Here is a 12,143-nt window from a genome sequence, read left to right as displayed (position 1 = left end):
CGGACAGAAATAATGGAGCTGGATACTCCCAGAATGCAGCGCCAAATCAAAATACTTTGGCTGCTGCGGCAAACAAGAAAGGACCGGAGTGTTTTCGGTGCCACAAAACAGGTCACTGTATCAATGATTGTATAGCTGAATTATGTGACTGTTGTCAGAGTGCTGATCATGCAACTCGAGACTGTCCTACTCTGCGTGCTCCAAAACCGAGAATTGCTGTCTATGGGGTTGGTCATGTGGACTTAACTTTTTGGAAGATACCTCTTTCTGGTGATGTTCGGCCTTGTGTTGAGAATACTAGGTTGGGAAGAGTGGCAGTTGAGGGTGGGATCATGACCATACCTGAACTAATAGCACAGTTGCAATTTTTGATGCCTGATGACCATTACCAATGGGATGTTCAACAGATGGAAGATAATGTATTCAGGGTCAATTTTCCAAGTAGAAGTGACTTGGTGAAGGCGCAACATTTTGGCAAATTTTGTGTGCCGAGATCACAAATTACTTTGTCATTTGATTTTTGGAGAAAGGATGTTGAACCAGTTTGGACGGCAGAAGAGGTGTGGGTCAGAGTTCATGGTTTCCCTCCTTTTGCTCTCGACGAAATTGTAGCTTTATGGGCTTTTGGCGATATTTTCGGTGAGACTACAGATATTGATATACCTTATACAAGGGCTAATAATGTATTAAGAATCCGCATCAGTTGTTTGGATCCTGCTCTTATTCCAACTAGCCTTGATGTCAAGATTCGCAACGATTTTTTCCGACTCAGTTTTGAAGTCGAGGGTTTAAGAGCTCCAACAACACAGGAGGACAATGTGTCCGAGGATATGCATAAGGATGATGATATGGACCATGATGGTCCTACCAACAATTCTGGAGATGATATTGACAGAGAAGTCAAGAGGAAGAAGAATGAGGAGGAAAGCAAAGATACTGATTATGAACCTTCACATCCAGCTACTTCGGCTGGTACCTCTAATGCTGTATCTCTGACTCAGTTGGCTCAAGATAATGATAATATGGCTGTAGATGCTACACCTAGGTATGATAATGATAATGCGTTTACATCTTCAGTTTGTGATTTTGTTCCTTCGAATCCTAAATGTCTTAATCCGTTTTTTAGAGCCGCGGTGAATCTGGATATGTGTACTGGGAGTTTGATCTCTTTGAACCCGGCTGAAAGCAACCTTGATGAGCTGGGGCGTGATCGTACGCTTGCTGGGCAAGAGGGCAGCGTGGTGTCACCTGATGATCGGATGGGGATGGAGGCTGCTGTGTGTGTGCATGGCACATGCACACAGCGAACGTCCATGGAGACGGTGGCTGCTGTGTGTGTGTGCATGACACATGCACACAGCGGACGGTGATCGGGCCACAGGGCGAGGAGGTGCTTGGTGCTTGCACAGGCGCCGTAGGCACGTCGATCGGGACGCCGACCAGCGCGGTGCATGGCACATGCAGTCTGGGCTCGCCACGCACGGTTTGCTCGTCGCCGGCGTGGGTTTCGTCCTCGCCGATTAATTTACCATCACAGGGTAATGCATCAAAGGGTCTTACACCAAAACGTACGTATGTGCACACGGTAACACCAAAACGGAATGCTCAGACGAGTACAATTGTTTCTCCCATGCCAATGCCGGTTATGGATATGGTTAGTCATAAAGATGATTTCTTTTCTGTCTTACTTGATAATGATTCTGGTACAACATGTTCAAAGTCTTTTGTATTACAGGCAGATTTGGCTACCAAGAAGAGCACAACACCGGGTATAATGACCACACCGGTATCTCCAGCTTTATTCTCTGATGAGGTGATTGCGTTTGGAGGCATTAAATCACAGACGGCAAAAGGTATAAGGTCAAGTGGAAGACTTAGAGCGCAACCAAATGCGGATGTGACTCAGCTTGAAAAAGCTATGCTACTGGCTCAAAGGCGCAATGAAAGCTTTGCGCAAGGTATTTCTCAGCCACACTCGATACTTAATTTTTCAGATGCACAAATCATCCATAATGCTACTGTTTTGGGGGTCTCTATGGGTAGTTCATCTACAGAGAAAATTAATGCGGCACGTATAATTAAAGATAATGAATTTCAGAGGACACTAACTATCCTGGAAAAGAATGAGTCTATGTTGGATAAAAGGGGGGAACAATTACCTTGTCTTATTGTCTCACGTGCGTCTGAATTAGTTGGGGATCTAGATGATGATGATTTTCCATTAGATGCCGAATTGCTTTGTGCATCTCCTGTAACAAATAAGATAAAACGTAATAAAAAGAAAAAGTCTTATGATAAGACTAAGGTTAGACGAAGCAACAGAATTCGGAATAAAGTTTACAATTAGATGGCAATGAATTCTCTGTGTGGATTGACATGGAATAGTGAGGGCTTTGGGGATCCGGGAAAACACCTTTTTGTCAAAGAAGCTATTAGAGAACATCGGTTAGATTATATAGCACTTTTGGAGACAGGAAGATCGAATTTTACTGTTCCTTTCCTTAGAGATTTATCTTGCGGGAAGGAGTTTAGTTGGTTCTGTTTGCCACCTCAGGGACGGTCGGGAGGTATTTTGGTAGGCATTAATACTAACACTTTAAAAGTTAATACTGTAGTTAATGGTGAATTCTGTGTCAAATTATCATTAAAATCAAAAATCGATGGTTTTGAGTGGGTCTTGGTACCAGTATATGGAGCTGCCCAGGATACTCTTAAACATGTTTTCTTGTCTGAGTTGGTGCGTCTATGTGAGGTCGAGTCTCTACCTTTGCTTCTTGCTGGAGATTTTAATATACTTCGAAAACCTGAGGATAAAAGTAATGATAATTATAATCCTCGATGGCCCTTCATTTTTAATGCCATTATTGAAAGTTTAAATTTGAAGGAAATTGCACTCTCGGGTCGTCAATATACTTGGGCTAGTAGGCGAGTGATACCAACTTATGAAAAGCTAGATCGTGTGCTCGCTAGTGTGGAGTGGGAACAAAAATTCCCATTGGTGTCGGTAAGGGCTTTATCTAGGTCGGGGTCTGATCACACACCTCTTCTTATTGATTCAGGAAACCATGCACACTTAGGAAACAAAGCTCGTTTCTCTTTTGAGTTGTCTTGGTTGCAACAGGACGGTTTTTATGATTTGGTGGCAGCTGAGTGGGCTGCAGCCCCAATGGGGGTCTCACCAATCGATACTTGGCAAAAAAAAGATTAGGCACTTACGAAGATTTTTAAGGGGGTGGGCGAAAAATCTTAGTGGAAAATATAAACTAGAAAAAGAGAGGTTACTGCAAATTATTGATTTCCTGGATATTAAGGCGGAGACTTGCCCTTTATCTAATGTTGAGAGGGATGAGTTAAAAATGGCTAATGATAAGTTGAATAAACTTAGGAGGTCGGAAGAAACCAAATGGGCACAGAGAGCCAAGGTTAAGTATATACAAGAAGGGGGAGATAATACAAAATATTTTCACCTAATTGCTAATGGGAAGCATAGGAAGAAGAAAAATTTTCAACTCGAACAAGAGGAGGGTACGATTGTTGGGGATGAGAACCTAAAAACTTATATTACTGAATACTACAAAACACTTTTTGGCGAGCCGCAACACAGTTCAATACTAATGATGGAGGATAGAGTTGATGATATTCCTCAAGTTTCTGTGGCCGAAAATGAGCTTCTGATCAAAGACTACTCTCTCGAGGAAGTTTATGAGGCGATCTCACAGATGAAACATAATAAAGCGCCGGGGCCAGATGGGTTTCCGGCAGAGTTTTATCAAACCTTTTGGGAAGTAATTAAATTGGATTTAATGGCGCTTTTTATTTCCTTCCAAAGAGGAGAATTACCTTTACATAGGCTTAATTTTGGGGTTATTACTTTGCTTCCAAAAAAAGATAATGCGACACAAATACAACAATACCGTCCTATTTGTTTACTTAATGTGATATTTAAGATCTTTACTAAAGTGGCTACTATTCGAATTTCAGAGGTAGCTCATAATGTAATCAAACCTAGTCAAACTGCATTCATGCCAGGCAGACATATTTTAGAGGGAGTGGTTGTGCTTCATGAATCCATTCATGAACTGCATAGGAAAAAGTTAGATGGTGTTCTTTTCAAAATTGACTTTGAGAAGGCGTATGATAAAGTTAAATGGCCGTTTTTACAACAAGTATTGCGTATGAAGGGGTTTGATGAGATCTGGTGTGATAGAATTAAACAGTATGTGCAAGGAGGGAGTGTGGGGATTAGGGTCAATGATGATATTGGTCATAATTTCCAAACTAGGAAGGGTTTGAGACAGGGTGATCCTTTATCTCCGATTCTTTTTAACATTGTGGCGGATATGCTAGCTATTATTATTGCACGGGCTAAGGAAGCGGGTCAGATTGGGGGTCTTCTACCTCATCTAGTCGAGGGGGGAATTTCTATCCTACAATATGCTGATGATACAATTTTATTCATGGAACATGATATTGTTAAAGCACTAAATATGAAATTAATTCTATGTATATTTGAGCAGCTTTCTGGTCTGAAAATTAATTTTCATAAAAGTGAGATATTTTGTTTTGGTAAAGCAAAGGATATTGAACAACAATATATGCAGATTTTTGGTTGTGAAGCGGGCGCTTTACCTTTTAAATATTTGGGTATACCTATCCATCACCGAACTTTGAGAAATGCTGAATGGAATCCGGTTGAAAGCCGTTTTGCTTCAAAATTAGGGTGCTGGCGTAGTAAAATGCTTTCTTATGGCGATAGGTTGGTTCTCATTAATTCGGTGTTAACAAGTCTATCAATGTTTATGTTATCATTCATGGAGATACCTGTGGGGGTTAGAAAAAGACTAGATTATTATAGATCTAATTTCTTAATGCAATCTGATGAAAAAAGAAAAGATATAGGCTCTCTAAATGGAACATAATCTGTAGACCGAAAGATCGGGGGTTTGGGTATTGAAGTTCTGGAATTAAAGAACAAATGCTTACTGAGTAAATGACTATACAAACTTCTTACTGAAGAGGGGATGTGGCAACAAATTCTGCACAACAAGTATCTACACTCTAAAACTTTACCGCAAGTTGAGGCAAAGCCTACTGATTCGCCTTTTTGGAAAGGTCTTATGAGAGTAAAATCTGATTTTTTTAGTAGAGGATTTTTCAAAGTTGGCGATGGTAGCTCGGTACGATTTTGGGAAGATGTCTGGTTAGGGGATGTTCCACTATCACAACAGTATCCCTCCCTTTACAATATTGCACAACATAGAGATGTTCTGGTTTCTACAGTTTTGGCTCAAAATCCGTTGAATATTACTTTCAGGAGAGGTCTTAATGATCATAAATACACTGAGTGGTTGCATTTGTGTCAACGACTTATTACTATTAATCTCACTAATGAACCTGATAAGTTTGTATGGAAGCTTACAGATTCGGGAGTATTCACCGTTAAGTCTATGTATCTAGACTATATGAATGGTCATACTAGATTCCTACGCAAATATTTGTGGAAACTCAAGATCCCCCTAAAAATAAAAAATTTCATGTGGTTTCTTAACAATAAGGTCTTACTTACTAAAGATAATTTGGCAAAACGTAGATGGACAGGCTCTCAAAAGTGTTGTTTCTGTGATACAAATGAAACTGTGCATCATTTGTTCCTTGCATGCCCCTTTGCTACTATCATTTGGCGGATGATTTACTTTGCCTATAATATTCCGCCACCTACGAGCATCAATAATATGTTTGGGAACTGGTTGTATGGAGTTCCGAAGAAAGATAAACTGAAAATTAGGATTGGTATATCTGCTATATGCTGGACAATATGGAACACTAGAAATGGTATGATTTTTAATAATCAAAAGGGTACTAACTTTTTGCAGGTTATTCTTCGAGCTGTGCAGTGGATACGGTTATGGGCTTTCCTGCTACCGGAGGATCAGCGCAAGGATATGGATACTGGATGCAACAGACTGCTGGTGCTTACTCAGGATTTCTACTACCAGACTGCGGGTGGCGACACAATAATAGGATAGAGTATGGCTAGCCTATTTAGATGTTTCTTTGTTAGTTGGTTGATTTATGTGGCAACCAAGTCAGACCCATGATTGTATTTTCCCTATGACTTTCGTACTTGTTACTTGATACTTGATACTCTATATGTTTAATAAAAGGCCGTGTGCATCGATTGATGCAGAGGCTGGGGCTGCTGCTCCTTTATCGAAAAAAAAAGGCTTCGCATCTTCTTTTTTATGTGAAAAATAGCCTAACATTGTTTTTGAATAACAATTAGGATTACGGCACTCCAGAACAAAGCTTTCGCCACCTCGATGAGCCCACGTGACCGTCCGGCCCCACCTCTGAAGGAAGGACACACTGACAAGCTGGGCAGATCCAAACCGGGACGCAGGATAGAGCGTGCTGTCGTCTTCCCCAAATCCCTCCTCCCTTCCCCCGTCTGGGTCGATGGCTCGCCTCCTCTTCCCCCTCCCAATCGCCGCCGCCGCCGCCTCCTCCATCCACCTCGCCGCCGCCCGCTTCCGCCACCCAGTCGTCTCCGGTACGCCACTCCCACCCCTCCCAACCCATCTCCTCCTCTTACTCTCCTTATCCATCGCTCCTGTGGGGAAGGGAAAATTGCCGTGCGTGACGTCGTTTATTCTCGCTGCTCCGTTTCCTTCTTCCCAGTCGCGCGGCGCGAGGCGCTCTTCGGCGGAAGAGCGCCGGCGAGGCTGGCAACGAGGGGAGTGAGCGCTGGCGGGTCGGCGGCGCGGGCGGGCACGGTGATCGGCCCCGAGGAGGCGCTGGAGTGGGTCAAGAGCGACCGCAGGCGCCTGCTCCACGTCGTCTACCGCGTCGGCGACCTCGACAAGACGATCAAGTAAACCAACCCCGTCCCTCGTCCCCGATGAAATTTGCTCTGACCACCGCCGTTTCGTCAATTCTGGATGGGGTCCTGCTCCTGCAGGTTTTACACCGAGTGCTTGGGGATGAAGCTGCTGCGGAAGAGGGACATCCCGGAGGAGAGGTACACCAATGCCTTCCTCGGGTACGGACCAGAGGACTCGCATTTCGTTGTGGAGCTCACTTACAGTAAGGGTCAAAGCGCCCATGTCATGGCATCCCCTTTATCTCTCTGACAAACCGTACCTTTCCTATCTATTGATTTAACATTTGCGAAACCATTTATTGGCAGATTACGGCGTGGAGAGTTATGACATCGGGTCTGGTTTCGGTCATTTTGGAATCGCTGTTGAGGATGTAAGAATCTATCTCTACTATATCTGTTGAGATTCAGCACCGTGCGAGTCGATGCAATGTTGTTATTTCTGCTTTCTGCAGCTAAAGCAGTGCTAATTGTGTATCAGCTATGAGTAGCTCATCTATTGATCTATAGCTTTCTTTTACATGATTGATTGAGCTTAGTTTCAAAGCCGCCAGAAGTTTAAGCGATTTGTGCTACCTTCTTAGGGAAATCATGCCTCATGTGCCTAAGGAATATCTAGCCGTGTGCTGTCCCTTTATGAAGGGTTAACGCGTAACTAAAAGTCCAAACATCCAGACATATCTATCTTTTATAAAAGCTGGGTTGCTTCGCGAGATGTCTTATTTTCTCGCCCGTTATTACTAGCATTGCCTTGCTTGGGTTGTAGTTTCTTATGAGGCAGATGCAACCTTTTGTGTGTAGATGTGAATATGGGTTCAACTTCTGCAGTGAAACCTCCAAACAACTGGGATGCAAAGTTTAGGCAGGATTGAGAATAATTTAGTTCCTTCCACGGAATCGACATTAGTCTTTAGTAAGAGCTAACTATCTGTAAATAAGCTGGGATGGTTCGATTTCTTTTACCGTCAACTTACGATTTGTTGCAGTGTTACGGGTTTATTGCCGATTATTATTATCTTGGGCCATGGTCATTTTAATTTTTTATTAAAACAATACTATATATATATGCTCCATATTACGCGCAAAATTCTCAACATGTTATTCATTAGCAATATGCTAGATGATTTAATTTCACCTTTGCATACATGCATGAGAGGTTTCTGAAATATTAATTTTCGTGCTAAAATGTTGCAGGTCGAGAAAACAGTTGAACTTATTAAAGCTAAGGGAGGAACAGTAACAAGGGAACCAGGTCCGGTAAAAGGTGGAAAATCAGTCATTGCCTTCATTGAAGATCCTGATGGTTACAAATTTGAGCTTATAGAAAGAGGTCCCACACCTGAGCCTTTATGCCAAGTAATGCTTCGAGTGGGAGATCTAGATCGTGCTATAAATTTTTATGAGAAGGTATCCTATTAGGCTTGAACTGGGAATTGTATAGTAGTCTTCTCATTTCTCTATATTCCATCAAATTACTAATTTGTGGCATAATTTTATAATTAGGCATTTGGTATGGAACTTCTTCGCAAGAAAGACAATCCTCAATACAAGGTTGGTACTTTCCAAGACCAGCATACTGATGGAGCTTGTAATGCCTGCTTGCTAAGCTTTTCATCTGATGCTTTCTAACATGAGATAACACTACTTCAAAAGTACAAGAAAATATTTCATTTCGTCTCCCGTATCTTTTACTCCGTTTTATAATTAAGAACACTAGACATGTTTAGTCAAGAAACTTAATTTGGTTCAGAGCTATCGATTTAACTTAACTTGTGACAGTAACAGGTGCCACCTGTGTCGTCTTTGATACTATTGCTGAAGGGGTTTGATACTTGAGCAGTTTATTTTTTTGAGCTGAAAAAAATATATTGTTCATATTGTTCAGAAAACATATTGTTCAACTGCTGATACTTGAGCAGTTGAACAATATGTTTTCTTATATTGTTCAAAAGTACAAGATAACATTTCCTTTAGTCTCCCGTATCTTTTACTCCGTTTTTATAGTTTAGAACACTAGACAAGTTTAGTCAAGAAACTTAACTTTAATTTCTGCACTTGGTTCAGAGCTATTGATTTAACTTAACTTGAGACAGTAACAGGTGCCACCTGTGTCGTCTTTGATACTATTGCTGAAGGGGGTTGATACTTGAGCAGTTGAACAATATGTTTTCTTATATTTCTAGAAAATGTAAAAGGTTGGTTGTATGCCTCATTCTTCTGGTATAGGCAAGTTTGTTCTAAGCTTCATTCTTCTGGCGTAGACAAGCCTTTATGATTGTAGATTGTCGAGGTCACAAAAGGTGTAGTTCGGAGCTCGCCTCGACCACCCTGACAATGATGACCTGTTCTGGCGATGAATTGAGCTCTGCCTGCTCATTGCCGTCACTGCATGGAGGGATAGAGAGGGAGAGGAGGGACAGAGCCAGTGTGGCATCTGTTGTTCTGTTTCCAGATACTGTTTTAGTATGGACACATGGGCTGTTCTGGTTTTATTGGGCTGAGTCGGCTCATCTTATCTCGACTTTCCCCTTGCCATTTTCGTTCACTCTTGCATGTTTTCTTCGGCCTGCAGCTTCTCCTGCTTCATTTTTTGGTGACGCGTAGGTGCCGCTTAGGCAGGCAGAGCGCTGGCAAAACACCTGCCTAGCTCCTTTATGAACCTTGTTTGTAGTAATCTTGTAGTTCCAAGCATGCTACCATCAAGATTCTTCTCATATTTGTGCATATGACAGGTCTATTAATTGTCTCAAGCTGATCATTATATCTGCAATCAGGATTGTCTTGTGCTGTGTTTTCCTCAGCTGTTTCATCTTATTTTTTGTTGTTGCGGAAACAAAATATTTAATTCTGCATGTGTTCGCTAGTATGTGCTTGTTTAACTGACACCACTCATTAGGGAAGAAGGTTTCAGATTTCCTTTCTTACAGGTTACAAAAGCTTTAAAATGATTTGCCATTTCAAGTCCGACAGACAGAAACAACAAATATTCAGCATGTAACCTTCCACATTATGCCATCAAACTTGTCCTTTATAACTGAAGTTCAGATCACAAAGTATGACCTTAATTGTACAAACAATGAGCACAAAATTATGGTACTGTGTGTTGCTTGTTTTCACTGCGTCATTTTCATTCAGTGGCAGTGCCACATTTAAGTTGTGTGGTCAACGATCTCATAGCTTTGCTAGGATATCATCCCATACAAGTGAAAAATCCTGTAAACCGGCCAAAACATTGCAATACAGATAATCATTTATCTGACCCCCGTTGGTTGTAGGCCCTGGCACTTCCACTGTTTTCATTGGTTCCAGTTATCATCCCATCTATCTTGTTGACTACCGATATAAACTTTCAGCTCTTTCTTTTAATATTTACCCTCCTTTAGTATTTTGCTGCAAAAATTGCTTATTCACTATCCCTTCCATGTATAGTTCAGGGCATTATTCAAAATTCTAACTGTTGCTCTTTATTAGTATACCATTGCTATGATGGGATATGGTCCTGAAGACAAAAATGCTGTACTAGAGCTGACATACAATTATGGTGTCAAGGAATATGACAAAGGAAATGCTTATGCGCAGGTATGCTCTATAGAATGGTGAATATTTCAAGTGTGTTCTATCGCTAGCTCGTACCTCTAATGTTACACTTCTGAAGGTTGGCATTTGTATCCTTCCAGATTGCTATTGGTACGGATGATGTCTACAAGACTGCGGAAGTCGTTAGACAAAATGGTGGACAAATAACTCGTGAACCTGGTCCATTACCTGGCATTAGTACCAAGATAACTGCCTGCACAGATCCAGATGGCTGGAAATCAGTATGTATTTCTTCTTGTTTTGGTGCCACAGTTCTCTTACTTTTCTATTTATGTGCGTGGGACAGAGCTGTATTAATTATCACAGTTTTTTGCCCCTATTGATTTTCTGCTGTGCCATAGCTTCTGTTTACGGACTGTTTGCTGTAAAAAAAAAAAAAGAAGCAAATTAAACAACGATTTTCAAACGAAGTCGTTTTTGCTCCTATTGGTTTTCACTATTGATTTTCTGCTGTGCCATAATGCAGGGATGTCTGTCAAAATAATGTGTATATATTAGAAATAATTCTGTAAATGTGCTGGTGGTCTTTACTTCACTGTGAACATGCTGTTTGTGCTCACTGTTATATTTATTTCAATTGCAGGTATTCGTCGACAATTTAGATTTCCTCAAGGAACTGGAAGAATGAGTTTTGCGGAACATATCATTTTGGTACAGATTTCACAGGGCTTTTACCTCGAGCTGCAAGCACCCCTCCTGAAATTTTGTAAAAGCCTCAAAATGAGGTTTGTAGATAGCTGTGGTCCAGTCGACTGTGTCATTACTGGTCGTTCATAGAGAATTAGGTTAACTACTTTGTTTTGCAATGTAGATGAGCGGTCGTTTTGTTAGCAAAGTTAAATTATATGTGCATTTTTCTTCTGGAAAGCCAAAAAATATTCCCAAGTGTACCTGTTCTCCAGTTCAGATTATATGCGCTAATCTTTCTTTATGACTGCAATGCTAGTATATCATGCAGTGTCATGTAACATTGCAATTTATTAAGAAAACGAGTCTGATATCATATTATTATTCTGTATCCTAGGGTCTACCGTGAGAAAATTTAATGAAGATTATACCATGACAAGTGGATCGCCATGTTTAAATGTTAATAGAAGACAACCCTATGATACATTGTGAAGGTGGCATCTTATATATTTTGGAGTACTCTAATTCATATGATACTGTATAATGTTTTGTATTGCGAGGCTGGGATTTTGGGCGAGCTGCGAACCCTTTCTCCTTCTGCAGAAATTGCTCGAAAAAAAAACTAACCAGGTTTCGCCAAGATGCTTTTGTTGGGCCGCAACTTGTCACGCTCATTCTTGTAAGCTAAGTGCAATCGGTTCTAGCAGTGGGGGAGAAATGGCAAAAGCAAAAAAGAAGTGTTGCATCATAATTTTACTCTGTTTGTTTATTTGGATCCACGAAATTTGCAGGTATCATTAGTACACGAGATCGGACTACTTCCCACAAAAAAGAGAGATATAACATGGTGTTATATGCGCATTTGGCACATAGCCATCCTCTTAAGCTCTTAGTTGGTTTTTATTTTGCAAAAAATCCAACGATCTACTCATAATTCTCAACAGAGATACAAGAAAACGTAAAAGTAATAAAAAATAATACAAAAATATGTTTGGATCACCTAGTGACGACTACAACCACTCGAACAAGCCCTTTAGCCCTC

The 12,143-nt window shown here is 41.0% G+C and overlaps 1 protein-coding gene and 1 long non-coding RNA gene across 2 annotated transcripts; both read left to right on the top strand.

Moving 5' to 3' along the window:
- The first annotated feature begins 1,528 nt into the window (after nucleotides 1-1,528).
- On the top strand, nucleotides 1,529-5,976 carry LOC139839303 (uncharacterized). The gene is made up of 3 exons (XR_011756906.1): nucleotides 1,529-1,654; nucleotides 1,736-1,958; nucleotides 5,874-5,976. It is a non-coding gene; the product is annotated as an uncharacterized lncRNA (long non-coding RNA).
- A 414-nt stretch (nucleotides 5,977-6,390) lies between these two features.
- Nucleotides 6,391-11,405, top strand: LOC127296741 (probable lactoylglutathione lyase, chloroplastic). The gene is made up of 9 exons (XM_051326950.2): nucleotides 6,391-6,550; nucleotides 6,679-6,871; nucleotides 6,959-7,083; nucleotides 7,187-7,251; nucleotides 8,072-8,284; nucleotides 8,381-8,428; nucleotides 10,349-10,456; nucleotides 10,555-10,695; nucleotides 11,058-11,405. Exons 1-9 carry the CDS (start codon nucleotides 6,457-6,459, stop codon nucleotides 11,100-11,102), a joined length of 1,032 nt encoding a protein of 343 aa, XP_051182910.1. The 5' UTR covers nucleotides 6,391-6,456; the 3' UTR covers nucleotides 11,103-11,405.
- The last annotated feature ends 738 nt before the right edge of the window (nucleotides 11,406-12,143 follow it).

This window comes from Lolium perenne, chromosome 1 (assembly GCF_019359855.2).
Source record: "Lolium perenne isolate Kyuss_39 chromosome 1, Kyuss_2.0, whole genome shotgun sequence".
NCBI lineage: Eukaryota > Viridiplantae > Streptophyta > Magnoliopsida > Poales > Poaceae > Lolium > Lolium perenne.
Note: the sequence above shows the minus strand (reverse complement) of the source record. Positions and strands in the feature narration are given on the sequence as shown.

What these genes read in the sequence shown, in the direction of transcription:
- LOC127296741 (XM_051326950.2), top strand. Translation starts at nt 6,457, where the DNA reads ATGGCTCGCCTCCTCTTCCCCCTCCCAATCGCCGCCGCCGCCGCCTCC. An exon ending in GACCTCGACAAGACGATCAA is followed by an intron (nt 6,872 to 6,958) that starts GTAAACCAACCC and finishes CTGCTCCTGCAG; the next exon opens with GTTTTACACCGAGTGCTTGG. An exon ending in AAGGAAATGCTTATGCGCAG is followed by an intron (nt 10,457 to 10,554) that starts GTATGCTCTATA and finishes GTATCCTTCCAG; the next exon opens with ATTGCTATTGGTACGGATGA.